This window comes from Siniperca chuatsi, linkage group LG15 (genome assembly GCF_020085105.1).
Source record: "Siniperca chuatsi isolate FFG_IHB_CAS linkage group LG15, ASM2008510v1, whole genome shotgun sequence".
NCBI classification, from domain to species: Eukaryota; Metazoa; Chordata; class Actinopteri; order Centrarchiformes; family Sinipercidae; genus Siniperca; species Siniperca chuatsi.
In genome coordinates, this window is record NC_058056.1 from 13644115 (window position 1) to 13665943 (window position 21829).

Below are 21829 nucleotides of genomic sequence, written 5' to 3' on the forward strand. Positions count from 1 at the left end.
CTGATCCAGGATTAGAAAGTGCTTCGGGATGGTCCCATGTGTTTCCATTAAATTGTGACATTAGGGGATTGATGTAATTGTTACAGACGGAGGTGCTGATGAAACCAGGTTTTATTTCCAGCTCTCCCCAAAGACCAGTCAGAATCCAGAGTTACATCTAGTAGCACTCACGTTTTACTGGATTTCTAAAAAGCAGTTGGATAAACATATTCTTAAACTGTTGCTACTCCAAATTTGTTATGTTTTAGTTATTACTCCCAAGTACTACATTCATTCAGACAGACTTTGATGATGATTTGAACATTTTTCCATATGTACTCAGTTATGAATATATTATCTACACCTGTGCAGCCAGTAAAATCTACTACATGTTTTATTTATTTATTATTTGATGTGTCCATGGTGCTGATTAAACTCTGAAGGCATATTTGAGATTGTAGTTTGAGGTGTTGTATTTAAGGGATTCTTATAATGAAGGTGTTTTCAGTGTCTTGTTCACCCCCACTACATACTGTACATGAGGGAGGCAGAATAATAACATAAACCAATACAACACCACCCTGACCACTATGGAGCCCTGAAAATGGACAAAATGTAAAATATATTACTGAATACATCAATAATTAATATTGCGTAAAAAGAAATATAAAGTATTATACATTTTCTATTTGATAACATTTTGCAACAATTTCTCAGATTCGAGGCTCCATAAACCACAGCCACAAAAATAACCACAATAGTGAATTAACATCTCTCTTCGTATGGCCAACAAAAACACGTTTCATATTTTCTCAGAGAAATGACTATGCTGAATAAACTGGCTGCTTTAAGTAACTCCACTTAGCTCTTCTTCTACGTCAACAGTTTACACAGGTGGGACAAGCCATTAATGAGACAAAACGGATAAAAGGTAGCAAATAGCTCAATTGCTTTTTAAGAAATTCGAGTATACATCGTTACAAAAGAGCTGTTCAGTAATGCACAATGCAGGTGTTTAACAATGGCTAAACTGAGCTGCTGCAAAGCGACAGTATGTTTCCTGGTCGTTAATTAATTAATTGTACTGCGGTCTCACGTGCGTTTTCACAACAGCCTCGAGCTCGAGTCAGCCAATCAGAAGTGATCACCGGAGCTCCAGGTTGCACCAAAGTGTTGCTGGCTGCTGGTGCTCTAAAATTGTTGGTGAAGCGACCGTCCGTAACCCCGAACCAACATGGGGAGGCTGAATTTTTATGTCCTTTGGTCCCTGCGTGACGCCCCCCGCCAGTTCATTAGGTAGGTCTGTTTGGAAACCGTGTATATAGGCTACACATACAGCCGTGTTCACACTGAAACAACACGAAGCATCAGTTCAAACACGTTGTCCGGGTCTCACCCTCCGCAGCAAATCCAACCGAAGGTGCTTTCAAGTCCACATCCCGCTGCCGCTTCCCAAACAGCTGGTCATCTTTGGTCTTGGAGAATGGAAATGTAGTGAGACAACAATCTCAGTAGAGGTTCTGGTCAGTGCAGAAGTACCGGCCGAGAAAATTGGGACCCTGTCAGCGCAAGCAAGGTATGTGCAGGGAAAGGCATTAGCTTCTTTCCACACAAGCAAACTCAGTCTAAATTGGTAAAAATCGACTTTGCACTCAGGTGCCTGACCTGGGAGGGTGACTGGAGCACTGACATTGTCACAGTGGCAGCAGAGAGAAGCAGGAGAGGAGTTTATGGCAAGATTGTGCTCACAGTGTGTGGAGAGGTAAGAGGGTTTCAGTTGCTAGTAAAGATATGGCTCAGCTGTTCCCAGTTAATGTTCAGCATAAGGAAGGAAACCAACCAGAAGTATTCCAAATCTTAAACTGTATCTCATATACCTGACAATGTTACTTATTAATATTGGTTATAGTTACATTTTCCAGATTTAGAAAGCACATTCTATGGGCTACTTGGATTATATTGTACATTTTCACTGTTTTGTGTCATGCAATGACTTGTGACCAGCCACAGGATGAAGCCAGTGAGTTCAGCAGCAGTACTCCGCTGGTTCAAAGGAAATGTCTGTTCCCAGAACAGCACAATGCCACTGATCTCTCTAGCACATTACACCAAAACGCTGGAAATGAAACGGTGAGATAAATAGGGTTAGAATTATTTTGCAGTTATCTACACTTTTGCTGAAACATTTCATTACTGTCCTGCCTTACAGATAACTATGGACTCATCACACTTGGGTGATAGTGTTTGCTATGCTGAGATCCAAGTAAATAAAATTGACACCAGTGATTCCACTATGGGAAATAAAGCCCCAGTTTGGCCTACGGTAAGAGACATACTTAAGAATATATTAATGTCTGCATGTAAGGTAAGTCACTTATTCTGTGATATACTCTGTGCAACTGAAAGGATAAGACACCCAGACGGACAGTTATCAGTAAGAGAGGCCACCTGACATGGAGCTCTGAGGACATGGACAGTCTCACAGAGGACATAGACCAGGCTTCAACCCCCAAGAAAAGGAGGCTGTCCAGGATGAACAGCCAAGAGGAAATGGCTGTACAGATAAAGAATGAGAACAGAGAAGGTTAGAGACACAAACTTTACAACCACTGTGGTCACATCTGAATGCACAAAATGGGTTTTTGACAAGAGATCATGATTAGTTTCAGTGTGTCCATCAAAGCGCTGGAGCCACACAATGTGTCTGAGTGACCCTGACACAGCCATCCTCATCGGAGGGGAGACTGCAGATCAAAACTACTGCAAAGACCTCCTGTGGAAGCTTGAGTTAGGTCGGTGGAGTTTGTTGAAGTATTTGTTTGGTCATATATTGCTTATTGTTCAATGTCCATAAAGCTTGCTGGTACCAGAGATTAATTAAAATTGTTTACAACCAAAGGAGGAATTGAGACAAACTTGGAAGCCTTAAAATATTTGCACATTGAACGCATTTACATTGAACATGATGTGTTTCCCACATTTAGTTTCCTTTATGACCTCTTCCCAGACAGTGACTTCTGGTTTCCCATGAACTCCTCTGCTTCTGGACCTGTACCACCGTGTGCCCGAGGACACTCTGCGACCTATGACCCAGACTCTAAGTCAGTCTTCGTTTACGGTGGCCTGAGAGAGGGTCAGCGCTACAGCGAGCTGTACATCCTCAATACTGTGAACTGGATGTGGAAGCTTGTCACTGTGGGTTTGTTGCAAGTTACTAACAGGTTGTAGTTCTCGATTTCTTACCAAATACTCAAGCAGAGGTACAGGAAATGCTTTCTTTTGGTTTGTTTTTGTGGATTTACCCCCCTTTAGGCGAGAGGGAATGTTCCAAATTTGGCACATCACTCTGCAGCGTTTTATAAGAAAGAGCTTTTTGTCTTTGGTGGAGTTCAGCCGAGCCATTTGTCTGGAGATAAATCCTGCAGTAATGCTCTGTACATCTTTAACCCAGAGTTTGAACTCTGGTACCAGCCGATTGTGGAGGGGGACAGACCTCTGCCTCGGTTTGGGTCAGTCTTCCTTACAGACTACAGTGAATTTACTGTCATCCAAATAGTTTTATTTTTCTTAATTATTGATCCCATGCTTATGTTTGCATCAAACAGACACTCAGCCACACTGATGTCACAGAAGTTGATCATATTTGGTGGACGTAAGACGGCTACCTACCTTAACGATCTCCACGTTCTAGATCTAGGTAAGATAAAGATTTGGTGGCTGCATTAGCCTTTGTGTCGAGCTTTAAACTGATATTTAATATTTTCTTTAATGAGCAAAGGATTCATGGAGTACGCAGCTGTGAAGTGTGGGAACATACCACCGCTGCCTCGAGGGTGAGTACAGGACTAAACAACCTTGAAAAATGCCATAGACGTAGCCATCTGGAAATCAATAATTTTGGTGTCTTGGACAGACAGAACTGCATTTGAATTTAATGGGGTTTTAAGACACTGTCATCTCTAGTGACACAATTATACCATCTTTCTGCATTATTTATTTTTTAGCTCAACATGAAATACTGAAAGTGAGTAGTCTAAATATTATGTAGAAAAAGCGCTTTAGAACAATATTGGTACATATGAAAAACTTCCTTGCCTGTACATGGACAGGTTCCATACAGCTATTCCAGTTTCAGACAACAGGATTTTAGTCAGTGGAGGTTGCAGTGCAATTGGAGCCCTGCAGGATGTACATATTTTCAACACTGGTGAGTACGTCATTTGTACCAGTTCCATCTGATTTTATATATAGTAAATAAACAAGATCTGTGTGATCCGGTTAAGCCCATAATTGTTCAGTAAGATTGGTGTTTGGCACTAAAACAGACATGGTAATTTCCTTTTGAGTCACCCTGTTTTAATGTGCCAATGTGAAATCATCATCTTGTGTACAGTGAATCCCCCTGCTTCCATTTCTCCTCAGACACCAACATGTGGAGCTCAGTGGTGTCTCCTCTGCTTTGCTCCAAGCCTCGTGCGGGACACAGCATGATAAAGTTGGGCTGCTCCTTCCTAACAGACGCTGAGTGTGAACAGAGCGAAAATGTCAGTGTCCGCTGCACATTGCTGGTGTTTGGTGGGTCAGACTGCTCCGGTACCTTTTACAACGACACAGTCAAGTGCACAGTGGAGGTTCCTGGTGACAAGTGATGGATTCATAAGGGAAGAAATCCACACAGGACAATTGTTTCATCATTTTTAAACAGTGGAGATGCTGTGATCAGCCCCGATAATGTGACACAATCTCCATGTGTATGTATCTGTGACGGTTATTTTTCTTCTTGGTGGTTTGTCTTTACATGTTATATAATTTTTTGTATGATATATTCTGGACCTTAGATTTGTATTGTAGCTTCATTTTATTCTTTCGAATCTCTTTAATATCCATATTTCCCGCACACGGGAAATATGCTGGGAACAGTGAGCTGAGAAGTTTTGCACTTTGCATAACAAATCTCTGATCTGCATGTTTTAGACATTACTTTATGTCCTCTGCCTTGTCTCCACACATGTATTTGAGATAAAGTGCTGGACTGGGTAAAAGGGATGAAGTCAAAATGCTAATAAATATTTTTAACTCAAAGTTTCCTTGTTATTCAAAGCAACGGCACTGAAATCGGATTATTTTCAAAGCATTTTATTCAACAATGTACAAAGCTGTCTCTGAAGCCCACAGAGTTGTTCTATGCACGCAGATCGGCAGGTGTGTCTGGTTGGTTAGACGGGTGGCTCACTTTGAAAGCTTCAATCTCAAGTAAGGTTTGATTTAACCTTTTGATAGTTGGATACTGCCCAACGTCCACTTTGAACCTGTAGAGATTAAAGACACAGAGGGGTCATGCTTTTCTGTATAGAGTGTTTAAAGTTCAGCAGGGTCTTGGGCGTAGCGGGTGGATTTTATGTGAACAAAAAGGGGCTTAAATAAGGCAAGACATGCTATAACTATCAAGTACAAAGTACCACGACATTCCTGTTGATCTCTTGTTCAGGGGAGTATTAATGTGGTATTTATGTTGCAGTTTTTCTGATATATCTGATTACATACCTCTCTGCATTGTAGACTTGTGGGACCAGACAGATGTCTGCCATGGATATCTAAAAGGTAAGCAATGAGTCTGATGAAAGGTTTCTGCTGTAACTGTAGTCATGCTTTGATATGAAAGTCATGCGCTTACCTCATCACCTACACAATATTCCCCTGCTGTTTGCTTCAGAATGGGCTCAAGAGCTGGAAGAGAAACATAAGTAATATTGTAAAGGAAGTTGAGTGATGAAGTCTTAACTCTGAATGTATAGTTAAGAGCTTCTGCCAACCTTGAAAGCCGCGATCAATGAAGTGCTGAGCCCACTGCACCTTTTCAGCTCCTATTTTCTGAATCACGTACAAATTCTGAAACATCCAGGAATTAATTATTGTGAAAGTTAAATGTATTGTGCCAAAGTAACTTATTGTATCATGTCGTGCCTGAACTTGCAACCATTGCCTTTTGTAATCCAAAATGGCTTCAGTTTGACTTTGTAATCATGTGGACTGTGCTGTTCTCACCTGCAGAGGCTGTATCCCAGAGGCAATGAGATCACTTATCATTCGAACCTGGGCACGTTTCTTTGGGTCTGCTGGGAGAAGCCGAGGCCCTGGCCTGGTCTCATCCATGTACTGGATCACTGCCAGCTGTGTGAGTAAGAAACCATTTTCAGTAGTTTTCCAGTTGGTTAACTAAAATTGGGTTTTGTAGGATTGCATGGGTGAAGAGTTCGGGCACTCACTGACTGAGAGAGGGTGATGCCATCAATTTCAACTGCAGGCACTTGTTGCATGGGGTTTAATGTCTTGTACTGTTGTGTAAGCTTGAGCACATAGATAACTTTTAAGAGGATTTTTTTATGCATCCATTGTTCATTTAAGACAGCAGTAGCCCATAACACTGTGTCATGTTATTTCATTCTAAAATACATGTCTCATGCTAATTATCAGTGTTTATTATCACAGTATGCCATTTTTGCATTGACATGGATCCTGTTAATCTATACTGTACCTGCTGACCTCCATCTTTGATTAGATTGACTGGAACCTGGTCATATTCAATACCTTTAAGAGAAAAAGCTGGTGCACAAAATGTTTTATTATTATCTTGTTGGCATCAGAATGCTTTAAATAACAGCCTAAGTAGTCAAATGCTGTGGCATGACTTACCAATGCGAACCCTCCAGGAGCAGGAACTTCTGAAGTATCCATGAAGAACAGGCTACAAAGAGAACCAAAAAACAGATCAGTCCATTTGAAAACACATCACATTCCTCCTTTGACATATTTAACGTTTCTTGTGTCTATTGGTTCACCTTGGTTTGGGTTGCCATAGCTTTTTGGCTCTACGTTTCCCTCAACTAGAATGAATCAACTATTGCACGCAATTTTTGCTACAGTTTAACATTCTCATCATCCTCCAGCAGCCAATAGGATGTGCCCCTAAAATCCCTCCTACCTACTCTGGACCATGACTAAGCAACATCTGGGCTTCATATGGTTCACATTAGTGACCTGGTGCACATACACACTTAGCAAACAGCTAACAATGTTATTACAGTACCTTGGCGATGCAAACTAAGGACAAGTGCATTGTTGTGGCTGTGATAACGTTATCACTTGTATTTTGTAGCTGATAAGCTGTACTGCGTGTTTAAAGAGACGTCGATTATGCCCTGCACATTTCACAGAACCGTCCCTCTTCCTGTCTTCTACGATGAGTATATAATATCATGAAGACATAGCTCGGCTACGAGCCTGAATGAAGCTAACTCTTGTGATCTTTAGCAGAGCTTTTGGTCACAGTTCAACTGCGGGTTGCGTAACTTCCAGCCAGTCAATGGAAAACGGCTTCTTTTATCCAATGATTAACCGAGTTTCACAGCTAAAACGGGATTATCTAAAACCTCAACTAGGGATTGGACAGAATTCACCCACAGTTGACCAATCAGGCCGCGTCATTCATGGGAGTGCGGACATGGAGCGAATAGCAAGCCTGAGATTTCCTCAGAGCCCGCCCACAGGTAATAATCTCTGTGAGGGAGAAGACTGGATGTTGTCGTTGACTGGACACCGTCCTACCTGCGGAGTTTGTCATATCAAGTGGGCCTGCACATAATAACATTTCCACCATGGCGACAACAGCATTACGATCGGTCCTAAAGGCAAAGGTAAGATTTTAAAGTTGCAGATGACGCAGGCAGGTTTGACAGCTCACATTGTTTACAAAGTGCCAAGTGTCATGTGCTGCAGGATTTAAGTCTGGATTGCTTTTATACACTAATTTATTTCGCACAGATGGGATTAACTGCTCTTGTTTTTACTCCTCAGAGGAATTTTGATTATATTCTGACTGTTCTGTGTGCACGTTCTATTTGACATAAAACACCAAGAAAAAGTGTCACTCTGCACCTGGTAGCATGAGTGCATTCATTCTTCCAGTCAGTTTGACTTTGTCCCCTTCAAGCCTTTTTATAACTCTACACTTTGTAGCTGCTAGGCCTTCAGGCTGCAGCTGGAAACAGCTGGTTTTGTGTATTTTATGTTTTACAAAATATGTAAACTAAAGCTTTTAATAGTTTTTGGATAGAGGGATAATATTTATTGCATTTGATGAATTCCGACTCCTGCTGTGTTTCTTTCTCAGGTCCCACTTAAAGTTGGCCACATGTGCTACTCCTCCTCAGTGGTGAGTTGAGAGCAGTTTGCACTTAATTGTCTGCTATTACACTTTACATCAAATGTCATACATGGATAATGAACCTGCTGACTAAATGCAGATGTGACGTAACATCTGTCCTCACAGCCTACCACCAAGCTGTTCATTGATGGAAAGTTTGTTGAATCCAAGACTTCAGAATGGCTGGATATTCACAATCCTGTAAGTATTTCACCTGGCCTGGATCAAGAAACGATGCACTTTTTTTTGGCAATGTCTTCGTACATAGTTGGGTTAGGTATATCCTGCTGTAGCTGGAGTGCTTCTTGATGCTACACTGTGGCTTGGTAGCTCTGACATGGCTCATGTCTGTGGAGTTGCTTAACCTGTTACGTATTACCATAGACCATGCATAGACATACAGTCTATGCATGTTACATAATGTTTAAGGTCTGTGCCTGTGGGTACTAACTGCTACATCCTACATTAACTTTGCAATTGCAAATGTAGACATTTGTATTTGGCTTTGTCATACAAGCAGATTCACAGTATTTTTCATTGAGTATTAGTATTATCAGAATTAAAAACAACTTAAAGTGTAAAATAAATCAAATAATACCAAAATAAATATGATTGCCAATGAGAAATATGACTTAAGTCTCAGCTACACTTGGATAACAAGTCACAACCTAACAATCATAAATGCTTCCTCGAGGATTTAATGTAGAAATCCTGTCATTTGTATCTGATAAACTCTGACCTGCAGATTTATGAAAGTCCACATATCTCAAATAAACATCTGCTAGGATTCAACGTTTAGTGAACTTTAACCTATCCAGACCTCTTAGGTCATCTGTGACAGGTGCTGCTGTCTGTCTATCAGGAACAAACTCCCAGAGAACTGCAGGTCTGCTGCAACGCTCAGTTCTTTTAAATCAAGGCTGAAGACCTTTCTGTTTGCCACTGCCTTTTATTTGAGGCTTTTGATTAATATCTTACACTACACTTTTACTCTCCTGTTTTATCTTATTTTTATTTTGTTTAACTCTTTAATAGTATTTAAATGTTGCTTTTACATTTTGTCTTGATGCCTTTTATGTGTTGAATTGCCTTGTTGTTGAAATGTGCTATACAAATTAACTTGCCTTGCTTAAACAGCCCCTGCTAATTGAAACTAATTAATCTTTAGCGTATTAATGTGCATTTTTTTCAGGCTACCAACGAGGTGATCTCCCGTGTACCCAAGGCCACCCAGGAGGAGATGTTGGCTGCCGTGTACTCGTGCACCAGAGCCTTTCACTCCTGGTCCGAGACCTCCATCTTGGCTCGGCAGCAAGTCTTTCTGCGCTATCAGCAGCTTATCAAGGACAACATTGTAGGTCAAAGAGTCAGAAAAGTATTAGGTGCAACTGAAAACAAGAGTTGACTATTTAGCACTGTTCAACTTGTTTATTATTATTATTAGTTACATATAACCTCTTTTTTTGCAAATCAGTCTTTTAAACCTTTCCACATTAGTTCAGAGCCTGCTGTTTACAATTGATACTAAAACTCTAGTTCAGATTATATTAAATCAAACACTGAAAACAAAGGACTGACATGAGGGTCATCTTTGTGTTTCAGAAAGAACTTGCCAAGGCCATTACAGTGGAACAGGGCAAGACCCTTGCAGATGCAGAGGGGGATGTATTCAGAGGATTGCGTAAGTTTATCTCACACACACACACGTGCACACCATACACTGTATATATACACGCATTCCTTTACAAAGGGCAACAAATAGGTAACTATTTGCATGTTATGCAGGGTTTTACTTTATGGTAACAGGAATAGTTAATGATATACTATACATCTTTATACACTGTTATACTAGCTCTGTATCTGGGTTAACCAGAACAAAGGGTGGTTTTCTTCATGAGCCCTTTAAATGATTACCACTAATTATTACTGCACTATGAAGTATCTACCTTGCCAAGTTATTTAGTGTAGTTTGGTCTGAAAACCTGTTCTAGCTCTTGAGTTTTCTTACAGTAGCTGGATTACTCCACTGGTACAATTTGCATTGGAGAAAGTTAAAATTTTGTCATTTTATTGACTTATTTTTTTACCTTTCCCCTATATCTTGGGAAGGGATGAGCTATTTTTTGAGGCTTATATGAAAATTTTTGATTTAGCTTTCTTTCCCCTTCCTATCACCAATACAGTTTGTAATTCTTGTAAAAAAAAAAAAAACAAACAAAAAAAAAGTGGGGTCATCTTATCTTTAAAGATGTTAACACTCATCTTTACAATTTAAGGAGAAGCCTAATTGCGCTCTCTTTTTTTGGAGAGTTTGTAGAAGTTTCACACTGCAGACATTCTCAGCTTCCACACAGTCAACACACTCAATACTTCACACAGACAGATGGACACACACACAAGTAACACTGACAGCTTGTCTTTACCCAGTCAATTCCACAATTATAATCAATCCAGTTAAGATTAGCTGATTATAAATATACCAGACCTAAACAATTATTTCATGGTTTGACACAACTGCAAGAAAAAAACCAAAACAAATTCACTTAATTGTTGCATGCTCTGTTTATTTCTTTCCTTTGCAGAGGTTGTGGAGCACGCCTGCAGCATCACCTCTCTGATGCTCGGTGAAACCCTGCCCTCCATCACCAAGGACATGGACACCTACACCTACCGCCTGCCCCTTGGGGTGTGTGCCGGCATTGCGCCCTTCAACTTCCCTGCCATGATCCCTCTGTGGATGTTCCCCATGGGCATGGTGTGCGGCAACACCTACCTGCTCAAGCCGTCAGAGCGGGTGCCAGCCTGCGCCATGCTGCTGGCCAAGATGCTGCAGGATGCCGGTGCACCAGACGGGACGCTCAACATCATCCACGGCCAACACGCTGGTAAGAGTTGGCCTCTGTTGCCTTTAGCCGGTGATTGAAAGAACCCTTCTGTTTTGTGCCTGAACCTACTCTGTAGTGTAGATACAAGGCAGTGTATATTATGAAACTGTATTATTTAGGACAGAAGAAGAAGGCTAAATTCACAAAGATATCTGCGTCTTGTCCACTTGATAACATGAAATTAACGCACATTAAACATCAAAATGAATGATGGTAAAATTAGTCTTGGTCATTTGACACAGTGACTTAGAATCATTAGTTTAGACACATTGGTTTTATACAATCTGCGGCTTGGTCCTGTCTAGATGGCAACCCTGGATTTGCAGAAACTCTTGTGAGATTTAGGTTTAGGCATAAAACTACTTAAACTACTACACACACACACAAAGAAAGACTTACAAATCTTGTGAGAGTTTTGCAAATCCAGGGTTACCATCTAGACACGACCCTTCTGCTTTTGTGTGTGTGTGTGTGTGTGTAGCCTTCCCTCTGACATACAAAACATTTGCTGGATCCAGCTTCTCCAGTGTGAGGATTTGCTGCTTCTCTTTGTCTTTTATGATAGCGAACTAAATATCTTTGGTTTTGGACTGGTCTGGACAAAACAAGACATTTAATTATGTAATTTCTGCTCAGAAATTTTAATGGACATTTTTCACTATTTCAGATTTTTGAACCTGTACTTAGCAAATGTCTTATATTGTTACTTCATAACTGACTAGAATCTATGAAAGTGATTTCTTCTCTAAATCATATAATTGACTTATTATTTCAGCATTGGGATCATTGCTTGATATTAATCTGTAATGCAGTACCACACAGGTTTTCAAATATCAGTGGTTATTGATTACGGTGGTTGATTAAAGGATATCTAAGTTAATACACCTTCTATCACCTTCTAACTGTCTTTCTGTCACAGCTGTCAATTTCATCTGTGACCATCCAGCCATCAAGGCAATCAGCTTTGTTGGCTCAAACCAAGCTGGGGAATATATTTACGAGAGGGGCTCAAAAAATGGCAAGAGGGTCCAGTCCAACATGGTGAGTATCCAATGATAAAGCAACACAATTATAATGTCTGACATTTGCTGTTAATGTCCAGAAGGTGGCAGCATTGGCTAACAGATTCTTGTTGTATGTTTGACCTTCATTGCTCCTCCTCACTGCCAGCTGTACAGATGGGACAAGGTGCAAAACAGAGATTGCAGCTGTGCATCACTGTTGAAAAGCCTGTGAATTATGATTGTTCCATCTATTTATCTTGATTCGTGTCCATCAAATCCATATGGGATTTGGAACTGATGTGGAACAAATGATGAAATTATGTTCTCACTTGTAAATAGTTGCTGTAATGTGGAGATCAAACAGCAGAAGGCTAACCACTTCTCATGTACTGTAGGGAGCCAAGAACCATGGTGTGGTGATGCCTGATGCCAACAAGGAGAACACTCTGAACCAGCTTGTGGGTGCAGCTTTCGGGGCAGCGGGACAGCGCTGCATGGCTTTGTCCACAGCCATCCTGGTGGGCGAGGCACGGAGCTGGCTGCCGGAGCTGGTGGAGCGTTCCAAGGCTCTGCGCGTGAATGCAGGTACCGCACCCTTCACCTCTGGTCTCTCCTGAGCCCCCTGAGGGCCTTAGGTTTAGTCATCTCGGGGGCCACCCAAGCCGCCCTAACCACACCTCTCGCCTTCTGCCCCTGTTGTAACTCACATTGGAGTCAGCTGGGAGAGAGGGCTTGTTGAGTCAGCCATGCTGCAAATTTGTGGCCAGATCTGCAGCCCAGACCTAAATAGCGGTTCAGAGCACCGAATCCTTTGAGAATGGAAATGGAGAATGATTCTCTCTGTGTGCAGTGATATGGACTCTAACTTGTGTAGTACACAGGAAACCCGCAAGTATCCATTTTTGAGGGAGTGCCTCAGGGTGCCCCTCGTTCAGGCTTTTGCGTGTTTGTGGTAAAAGACGCATTTGAATGTCAGTGCCCTTGATGTGCTCACATCGTGTGATTACTACAGTGTGTAACCTTATAGCTCGTTGTTTATGGGGCCCTGCTAGGAGACCAGCCTGGTGCAGACATGGGGCCTCTGATCTCTCCCCAGGCCAAGGAGAGAGTCTGCAGTCTGATCCAGAGTGGTGTGGATGAGGGAGCTCAGCTGCTCCTGGATGGCCGAAACATCAAGGTCAAGGGTTATGAGAACGGCAACTTTGTGGGTCCCACCATCATCAGCAATGTCACAGTACGTGGGTTTAATATCTTTATGTGCACACATGGATTTGCATTTGAGTACCATTAAGAACAACCTTTCACTTTTGTGCTCTCATAGCCTGCAATGAAATGCTACACTGAAGAGATCTTCGGGCCTGTGTTGGTCGTACTCGAGGCAGACACTCTGGATGATGCCATCACTTTGGTCAACAGGAACCTCTATGGCAACGGTACAGCCATCTTCACCACAAATGGCGCCACGGCACGCAAATACACTCACGAGGTGGACGTGGGCCAGGTAAGTGGCTGCAGCCTCCAAATGTGTTCCTCTGTTTTGGGAGAAAGGAGACATTCACATCCTTCTGTCATGTCTACACAGCATCTCAAGCAGGGAGCACATCACATTTCTGTTTGAAAACCTTCACACACATAAAAAAAAACAATTATTTTCCATGTCAAGTATAGCCTTGTTTGCCCCTAACCTAAAATAAACACTTTCGGCAACCCCTTTCCCTCCGCTTCCCCACCGGTCAAGACTACAAATAGCTACAGCAAATATGTGTCTGTTAAATGAAAACAGGGGGACATAGAAACATTTTTCCGGGGAGTGTTCGAGGAGGGAAATCTTAAATTAAACTCAAAAGGGATTCCTAGGGTCCTGTTCAACCCTTTTAAGCATAAATATGGCCAGCCTTTACCCTGTTTGTTTGCCTGTGGAGCCTTAGTTATGCCCTGTGTTTGCTGTTCACATGTCGGGGAATGCAGTGCAGGCCATGTGCTGTACTCTTCTCCAAACCTCGATGCAACAAACATCTGCTTTTCCTTTTTTTTTTCTCTGCCTGCCCCTTCACCAAAAGGCCTTAGTGTGTCCAAACTTATTCCCGCTGTTTCAAACATTCTAAACCAACGATGCCATGCCTCTATTGCCTTCATAACAAAATGTTTTATTTAGTTTTTCTTCCCTATCATAAGAGCATGCTATGCTTTCAGAACTGCAAATATACATTGCAGGTTTAGCTTTGTTTAGTGCGATCATGTAAGCTTGTTTTTTAAACTGCACATATATACCACATCTCTCGTCAGCCGCATCTTACTCATCCTAGCAATTTAGGATCCTGGGGGATTGTTTTACAAAGCTTACACTTATAGAAATGAAAGGGAAAATACTTGTTTTCTGCAGGTTGGAGTCAATGTCCCCATCCCTGTTCCACTGCCTATGTTCTCCTTCACTGGATCAAGAGGATCCTTCAGAGGGGACATGAACTTCTACGGAAAACAAGTATGAAATAAACAAATGCATCCTATTGTGACAGGTATAAGAAAAATGCAGATGGAGCAGTCTTAAGTTTTGATGTAAATGGTTTTTATTTTTCTCTCCAGGGCATCCAGTTCTACACACAGATCAAAACTGTAACCTCGCAATGGAAAGCTGAAGATGCCACCTTGAAAAGTCCTACAGTTACCATGCCTACAATGGGACGCTAAGTACTCCATCCAAGTGCTGCTGTTCACCCTTCTTCCACGCACAACACAGACTTGTTCAATGGGAACAGTTCATAATGCAAGTCATTAAATCACTCTTTTAAAGACTTTATATTAGATGTGTATGTATAGATACTGTGTAAATGTAAACCACTGTGCCCAAGATTTTAACAATGCAAAAGATCTGTACAGCTGAGCCAATGTTACTGGATCAATGTCATTTCCTCACATACACAAGTATTGAAACTCTCGTGTACATATAGCGTAGTGTGTATAATACCCATGAAAGAAAGTTGCCATTGACACACTGCATTGTATCCCACTGACCCACCATCCAGTGATTTGTTTAGAGATCTTGTATTTTATCTGGTGCACAAGTTGATAACAGCACTTTGTGGTCATGAAATAGTTTTGTCTTCAGGGAAAAGATCCTTTTAAATGGGTTGTGACAGAATTCAAACAAGCTTCATGTATGAAAGAGAATACTCACAAGCCATATATACATGCACGGTAAGATATTTATAATGAGCACAAACAAACATCTTGTATTCTACTATACACATGATTGACACTCTGTGGGAAGAGTACAAAGCAGAGGCAAACAATCCAGAGTGTGATGTGCCATGTAGAGGACACACAGAGGTCACGTGGTGTGTATATCCGGTAGGCTGTTTGGGTTCGAGGGCAGAGCGGGCTCAGGCGCCTGGGTGATGAAAGTCGCCGGGGAGAGCTCCTCTCTAATTCTGGAAGACAGTCGTCATTATGCAACGCTCAAATGCAACTGTCTGATAAATAACATGTAGGCACTCATGTTCTCACAGCCAATGCTTTTTCAGCTAAACATGGAATGTGGGACCAATAAATCTGCACAGGCTTCATAATTGCAAGGACGAGGAACATCTTTTATCCTCGTACATTCCTTCAGTGTCTTACCCGGCAGCATCGCTGTCGATAAGGCGTTTCTTCTCAGAGGAGGCAGACAAAGCCAGATGATGGCTGGCTTTCCTATCAGGAAAATGCAGAGTGCAGTTAAATACAGAACCTCAGCGAAAAGCCATGTTTTAGCACACTGGTGTCTATTCACTCAGGCCTGCAGCCTGTCTCGGAAAGGGGTTACTCTGGGTTAACACAATGCACATGGACTTGGATGCTCCTAACTGACTCACCAAATGTTCTGTGTTATTCTGCTGGACTAGGTGCCAGACCACTGTTAACATGGATATACATCTCCTCTTGCCTGCCATACCCCCATACATCCAGATACCCCGCACACTCCTTTCTGAAAATCATGTTACCAGCTGCTCTCTGACCACAAGTGTTCAAAGAACAAAATAAACTGCTAGTGCACGTGAAGAGGGGCCAATAGACTGAAAGAAAATCGACGTGACCAGATGTTTGTTTCCAAGCACACGACTCTGCGGCTGGGCCTATTTTTACTATTGTGCCCAGACTCTTTTCTTCATTCGTTTTAAGCAGCTGGATGGAAAAGAAAATTGGTTGAAGCCTAACTGATGTTTTATGGTATCCTCTTCTGCTGAGAAAATGGCTGTTTAAAACATTAAAAAGAGGGAGGAGTCAGCAGAGGTTCAACCTGAACTACTGCTTGGCGTCACTGCACGTTGTTCTACAGTGGTAATTGATCCAGAAGTTTCAGTCCATTTTCAGGGATTACTAGTGGATTGTACGGTATTAATCAGAATGAAGTCAATGAGCTATAAACAAGCAACCAACATGTCTTTTGCTAAGACAAACATGATACAGTTATTGGGAGGTTTTATTACCTTTCCCTCTGTCCGTTCATTTTAGCAAAGAGAAGCCTGAGCACTTGTTCCTTCTGCTCCCAAGTGAGATCTGAGATTTCAACTTTGCTGCCTGGATGATGAGTCCTTAAAAATAGGTGGATGAAATCAAAATGAATGTTAAGCTCTTCTATTCTACAAATTCTTTTACATATATAGGCTGTATTAAGATGAACCATGAAGAGCTGAAGGTTACTTGGTGCTGATCAGCATGAATTAAAAATATCACAAAGACAGTCATGGAAATGATGGGAAGTGGACCTACCACCTTGCAGCTGCCTCCATGTCTGAATGGACAGAGTTGGTACTGTGGGGGCTTTTATGAAAGGTGCGGATGGGTGGGAACTTTAGCTTTCCTGCTGTGGCTTCCCTCAGCCTCCAATGATAAGCCTGTAGTGCTTCCTTTTTGTATTGCAGCCTGCTGACCATGATCTCCTGCTTCACCTGAGCCAGTGCCTCATGGAAGAACTGCTCCAGCTCTGAGCGCTGCTCTACAATGGTGCTCGCTAGCCGCTTGATGTGCCCCAATTCCCTCTCCCGCATGGCAAGCACTTTCTGCAGCTTCTCCAACTCTACCTGGCTGGCCTGGATGCTGACCAGGGTCCTCTCCTTCTCCTTCCTCTCTCGCTCAGGTTCCCCAGCTTTTAGTTCTCGGGCCTGCTCCAGAGAAGCTACCTTGGCCCTCAGTTTGGAGAGCTCCTCTTTTTGGGCTTCCATTTGAGCTGCATTTTTCTTTACTATCAACTCAAATGTGTTCTGGGTGAGTAGACAGAAGAGCATAGTAGTAAGATGGATGACACTGAGCTAACTCCTTTCATTTTCATGCCAATATACGTAGAGCTAGAACAGATAATGATTTGCGTGCTAGCCTGTGCTGCTGAGTGAGTGGCCAAAGCTTCAACAAGGTGGATTCACTCCCTTGATTTACTGTCATCAGAGGTAAGATTAATGTGTCCAATATAAATTTGTCCTAAAGAGTCAGTGCCAGAAACCTGAGAATGAGAAGCCACTAAATTTGAACCCATACACCAGTGGAAACTCACCACAACCACTGACCACTGAGAGGCTGGGTAGTAGTCAGGAGGTGGCGGGGTAGGAGTAGGACCACAAGCAAAATACACAGGGTCAGCACAAGTAAACAACACAAGGGAAAAACCACCTGAAGTATATTCTGCACAGATCTGACAAGTGTTTCATAACTGAAATTATTGAAAATGACTTTATGGACATGAATGGTCTCTGTCCAAGGACTGCTGGTGCCTAATAGTGAACCTATGGTTCAAACATACCTTGTCCAGTGCCAGGGAGCTGTTTTCCTTAGCCAATGAATTTATCAATTTCTGCAGGTCCTCTGCCTCCTTTATGTGATATTTCAGCGCTTCATTGAGACGGACGTTCTCCTTGAACACAGAGCGTGAGGCATCGTCCAACTGCCTAAATAGTTTACAGGACAAACAAAAAAGCGACAGAAAAAATGTGTCTCTAGTCATGAACACAACCCTGTGAATGTTAATTTTATGCCAGACATCATTTGTATGTATTTAAGATTTATTTTAATCTGCATTTCGAGTGTTCCAAGGAGGATAAAACGTTTAAAGAGCGTTTATCTGTCACAGTGGTAAAGGGTCTGAATGTGAGGAGTTCTGATCATGTAGAGCATATGACATTTCTCTTCTCACTTTCTTGGTTCCTACACAAAACACTGAATTTACTGGACTAGTGTATTTGACTTTTAAAGACAAGCTGAGTGTGTCAGAATGAAATCAATTACTGACACTAAGACCAAACCGGCAGGACCACACCAGTATCAATGTTGATGTTTTATGAGCTGTAAAAATAACTCAACAGAGGTGAAATATACATCTTATGGCCTCAAAAGTAACAAACTATGGTCTTTCACATACACATTACACTCTCCTCCCTACAGGACATCCTGGGGCGGCTGAAGATGTGATCGTTGGCTTTGGTGATGTATACTATCTGAACATGACGAACCAGTGTGGTCAAGAAAATAACATTAGTTCTAGTTATATACATTTATATACATAAACATTCATGTGAGTAAAATATTTTTTCTTTGTGTTCGGAGCACATCAAAGAGCAGTTTAAAAAATAAAATTAGATTGTAAAGGGACAGCAAAAACACACTCACACAATGGCTTCATTGTGGGCCCTCTCCACTACCAGGGCTATCGTTCGCTCGGCTTCCCTCTCCAGGCGAGCCTGTACGGAAATTTGCAAACCTCACTTGAGGTTCCAACGGGGACAATATCAACCATTACCTACATCTTCCCTCATCTGTCCATGAACAGGGGGCCAGGTGACTAAGTAACTGCTTGACTGATATATTTTCAAATCAGATCCATTTCACTGTGATTTAACCTCATTATTAGACATTATCTTCCAAACTGATCAGAGTAGGATCATTTTTAGGTGATTGTTTTAGACTTGACAATACCTTTTCTTTGAAGAATCTGTGCTCCATTTTGTTTAGGTTTTCCCTGTGCTCCTTGTCAGCAACATCCATGTTTTCTCTAATCTACAAAATAAAAAGGTCATGGTTATTGGTAGCATTAACATCCTGACAAACAGAACAACCACAGAGGAAACATTTTATTCTGTGTTTTCTTTTTCCTTACATCACTGAGCTCCTGCTCCATCTGGGCTTTCCTCTTGTGAAACTCCTTAATTTTCTTCATTTCATCCTGGATCATGTTAAAGTCACTGGACTTCTTTCTGAACAGTTCCTGCATCTCATTAATTTGAACTGTGTAACCTTCAACCTGTTGAAACAAATCATATTATTAGATACACAGAATTCTGCACATTCTACATATTAAATTGCATGCCATAACTGAAAAAAATGCACTCAGCTATACACTAGATCTGCAAAATTCCCATGAGTGCAGTTTGTATCGGTCAGGGAAGAAGATTTGTATACCAGAGTTCACACAGGCCATACTATTTTGCAAACCAACTTCAGCACAGATCAGTCAGGCTAAATAAATACCTCAAGATGCTACTGTGGAAAAGCCAGTCTGAGCAAAAATGTGACAAAATGACCAAAGTCATGAGAGACTGGCAAAACACGCTCCCACAAACATGTACATGACGACTAAATGAGAGGTTATCATCCATCTGATTACAACTTTAGGCCTAATTTCTTCACATAACTCTGTATACGTTCATCCACATCAATGCACCAATCTACAGTATTTATGCAAGTTGGTTTGCATCATATACAATTTTCCCTCTGTGTGAGCTATCAAATGGTCAGCTTTCCAAAAAAAAAAAATATCCACAGGTTTAAACCTAAAGTGATTAGTTTTGCATGCATCTGTCTTTGAACTGCAATTGGAAAAGTCTTTATGGAATAATGATTTGGCTGACTGAATTTCTCAACACTCAGAAAGTTTCATCATGTCTCTCCTTAAACAAAAGCCAGGGCATTCATGTTCCCTGAGCGCCTTTGATGGACTAGTTTCCATTAGCTCAAGTCAGTTTTCAAGATGAAGCATATTATCACCTCACAATGAGAAAAGAGCTGTGAACAGCATGTCTTGAAATCCCATCTTTAGAGTCAACCACAGGACAGTGTTTTTTCTCCCCTAACTGGACATATGTGACAGTTCCATACACGTCTAAAATAGGGATGTTTCAAGTTGGTCCAGACCATGCTTCTTTTTTCCTCCTCAGAAGCTTATTGGACTCCATTTTACCAGCATGAAGTAAGAGCTGGAAGATGGAAAACAGCTGCTAGCAAAAGAAGCAAACGTTTTTTGTACCTTTTTGTCTAGTTAAGCCACTTGAATTTTGTCAGTTTGATAGCTTGATCTTAACTACAAGCAGCAGAGGTCAGCAAGGATAAAAGGAGTCAAAATAAGTCCCTTTGGTGTGTGTTATGTAACTCAAACTTGTATTTTCGAGTAAGGATCTGTGTGACATGTGAGGTATGGTCAACACATCAAGACCAACAGTGTGACTGGCTTTTACCGACCAAGCACTTTTAAATTATGCTTTTTTTCTGTGGCCACTGACAGATTAAAATAACATTAGACCATGTAACTCGGAATGTGAGGGTTTGTTTTTTTGTTTTATGGTGGCTTTGTTTGGTTGTTGTTTTCTTATCCAGTAAATGTCAACATAATTACATACAAGACAGCTGTTAAGACACAGCGCAGCACATTTTTGAAATGAAGTTGCGCACAGTAAATCACAGCAATGCCGTATACTATATGAACATGCTAGCTTGAGCATGTTTTGTTGGCCAAATGAAAGCTCAAGTTAAATTTATTTTATTGTGGCTGTGTTTTAAAAATGAACTCACCAGTTTCTTTTGCTCTTCACGTGCAAGTGCGTCTTGGCTTTTGATACTTTCCTTCAGCATATTGATCTGTTAAAATAAGTGACAGTGTGTTAAAACGGTTCATCATTCATCGTGTTCATTTACACATACAAGCTAACGTTACTCCCCGACCTTTTCCTCTTTAGCCGCATCTTGTCTCTTCAGAAAGCCAGTTATATCGATAGTGTCCTTCTCCGCGCGGTACAGTTGGTTGGTGAGCTCCTCGTTTGCGCGTGCCAACTTGCGGCAAGCCTCACGATAGTGCACGAGCGACTGGTCGGTGACCTGTACCCTCAGCTCCCAGAGGGCAGCGTTGGCCTTGGCTTTCTCGATGTCCGACTCTTTGTCCACTTTTGACTCTTGTTTGCCTTCTTTCTTGCCTTTCCTGTGACAAAATACCAAGAGTAGTTTGAGTTTCCGTTTGAACGTCAGCAAAAAAGAAGTGTACAAATGTAACTGTAACTGCACTTACCCGGCTTTCGCCCTCTTTACTTTACTACTCTTTACTTTCTTCTTCGGCATCACTGCTACTTTTACTGGCTAAAATACTACCATAAGGAGAAAAAGGTGCACGGTAATTACTCTAGGATTTTTACAGTTTGGCTAACGGTAACGGTAGCAAGCTCCTGTGCTCCGCTGTGAATGTTTGTGTAGTGTTGTTGCCATGGAGACGCTGTAGCCGAGGAAAAGGTCCAATTTCTCTGCTACATGACCTTTGGTAACTATTGTACATTTAATACACACAACCTTATTCAAGCTTGTTTTCAAAGTATTGTTATTATTAACTTACCCATTTAGCTGCATTTCCTTAGAAAATTGAATTTCAGTCACCTTATGACACAGTTGAAGTTGGCAGACAATGCACATGTCAACTTCATTACTTTATTACTGATAGCCATAGACTACTGTCAGCTTGACCTAGTTAGATA

At 41.5% G+C, this 21829-nt stretch overlaps 4 protein-coding genes across 5 annotated transcripts; 2 read left to right on the plus strand and 2 right to left on the minus strand.

The window, feature by feature from the left end:
- The first annotated feature begins 929 nt into the window (after positions 1-929).
- On the plus strand, positions 930-5061 carry zgc:163014 (uncharacterized protein LOC100038766 homolog). The gene is made up of 13 exons (XM_044165805.1): positions 930-1275; positions 1385-1555; positions 1636-1741; positions 1984-2109; positions 2189-2302; positions 2386-2563; positions 2643-2771; positions 2987-3174; positions 3292-3488; positions 3585-3676; positions 3758-3812; positions 4089-4186; positions 4402-5061. The coding sequence occupies exons 1-13, from the start codon at positions 1214-1216 to the stop codon at positions 4626-4628; spliced, it is 1743 nt and encodes a 580-aa protein (XP_044021740.1). The 5' UTR covers positions 930-1213; the 3' UTR covers positions 4629-5061.
- Positions 5062-5099: 38 nt separating this feature from the next.
- On the minus strand, positions 5100-7333 carry gstz1 (glutathione S-transferase zeta 1). Of its 2 annotated transcripts, none has more exons than XM_044165813.1 (9): positions 7067-7333; positions 6673-6724; positions 6515-6582; positions 6246-6326; positions 6025-6150; positions 5793-5868; positions 5654-5706; positions 5524-5573; positions 5100-5288 (listed from the first exon to the last, which is right to left on the minus strand). In XM_044165813.1, the coding sequence occupies exons 1-9, from the start codon at positions 7094-7096 to the stop codon at positions 5162-5164; spliced, it is 663 nt and encodes a 220-aa protein (XP_044021748.1). In that variant the 5' UTR covers positions 7097-7333; the 3' UTR covers positions 5100-5161. The 2 variants fall into 2 exon arrangements, with proteins under 2 accessions (XP_044021748.1, XP_044021749.1); XM_044165814.1 differs by lacking the exon at positions 7067-7333 and adding an exon at positions 6819-6989.
- Positions 7334-7517: 184 nt separating this feature from the next.
- Positions 7518-15637, plus strand: aldh6a1 (aldehyde dehydrogenase 6 family, member A1). The gene is made up of 12 exons (XM_044165807.1): positions 7518-7673; positions 8150-8191; positions 8309-8383; positions 9375-9536; positions 9785-9863; positions 10765-11067; positions 11987-12108; positions 12467-12656; positions 13124-13305; positions 13393-13572; positions 14455-14553; positions 14655-15637. Exons 1-12 carry the CDS (start codon positions 7635-7637, stop codon positions 14757-14759), a joined length of 1578 nt encoding a protein of 525 aa, XP_044021742.1. The 5' UTR covers positions 7518-7634; the 3' UTR covers positions 14760-15637.
- si:ch211-163l21.10 (basal body-orientation factor 1) lies at positions 14616-21573 on the minus strand. Its single transcript, XM_044165809.1, has 11 exons — positions 21373-21573; positions 21033-21285; positions 20883-20948; positions 19195-19338; positions 19014-19094; positions 18708-18778; positions 17845-17989; positions 16821-17311; positions 16538-16642; positions 15690-15761; positions 14616-15499 (listed from the first exon to the last, which is right to left on the minus strand). Exons 1-11 carry the CDS (start codon positions 21420-21422, stop codon positions 15400-15402), a joined length of 1578 nt encoding a protein of 525 aa, XP_044021744.1. The 5' UTR covers positions 21423-21573; the 3' UTR covers positions 14616-15399.
- Positions 21574-21829: the final 256 nt, after the last annotated feature.

What these genes read in the sequence shown, in the direction of transcription:
- zgc:163014 (XM_044165805.1), top strand. Translation starts at nt 1,214, where the DNA reads ATGGGGAGGCTGAATTTTTATGTCCTTTGGTCCCTGCGTGACGCCCCC. An exon ending in ACCCTGTCAGCGCAAGCAAG is followed by an intron (nt 1,556 to 1,635) that starts GTATGTGCAGGG and finishes CTTTGCACTCAG; the next exon opens with GTGCCTGACCTGGGAGGGTG. An exon ending in CCTGTGGAAGCTTGAGTTAG is followed by an intron (nt 2,772 to 2,986) that starts GTCGGTGGAGTT and finishes ACCTCTTCCCAG; the next exon opens with ACAGTGACTTCTGGTTTCCC.
- gstz1 (XM_044165813.1), bottom strand. Translation starts at nt 7,096, where the DNA reads ATGCACTTGTCCTTAGTTTGCATCGCCAAG. An exon ending in CCTTAGTTTGCATCGCCAAG is followed by an intron (nt 6,725 to 7,066) that starts GTACTGTAATAA and finishes TTCTCTTTGTAG; the next exon opens with CCTGTTCTTCATGGATACTT. An exon ending in CTGGGATACAGCCTCTGCAG is followed by an intron (nt 5,869 to 6,024) that starts GTGAGAACAGCA and finishes TGGATGTTTCAG; the next exon opens with AATTTGTACGTGATTCAGAA.
- aldh6a1 (XM_044165807.1), top strand. Translation starts at nt 7,635, where the DNA reads ATGGCGACAACAGCATTACGATCGGTCCTAAAGGCAAAG. An exon ending in GATCGGTCCTAAAGGCAAAG is followed by an intron (nt 7,674 to 8,149) that starts GTAAGATTTTAA and finishes TTTCTTTCTCAG; the next exon opens with GTCCCACTTAAAGTTGGCCA. An exon ending in TGTGCTACTCCTCCTCAGTG is followed by an intron (nt 8,192 to 8,308) that starts GTGAGTTGAGAG and finishes CTGTCCTCACAG; the next exon opens with CCTACCACCAAGCTGTTCAT.
- si:ch211-163l21.10 (XM_044165809.1), bottom strand. Translation starts at nt 21,422, where the DNA reads ATGCCGAAGAAGAAAGTAAAGAGTAGTAAAGTAAAGAGGGCGAAAGCC. An exon ending in GTAAAGAGGGCGAAAGCCGG is followed by an intron (nt 21,286 to 21,372) that starts GTAAGTGCAGTT and finishes ATTTTGTCACAG; the next exon opens with GAAAGGCAAGAAAGAAGGCA. An exon ending in GTGAAGAGCAAAAGAAACTG is followed by an intron (nt 19,339 to 20,882) that starts GTGAGTTCATTT and finishes TTGTTTCAACAG; the next exon opens with GTTGAAGGTTACACAGTTCA.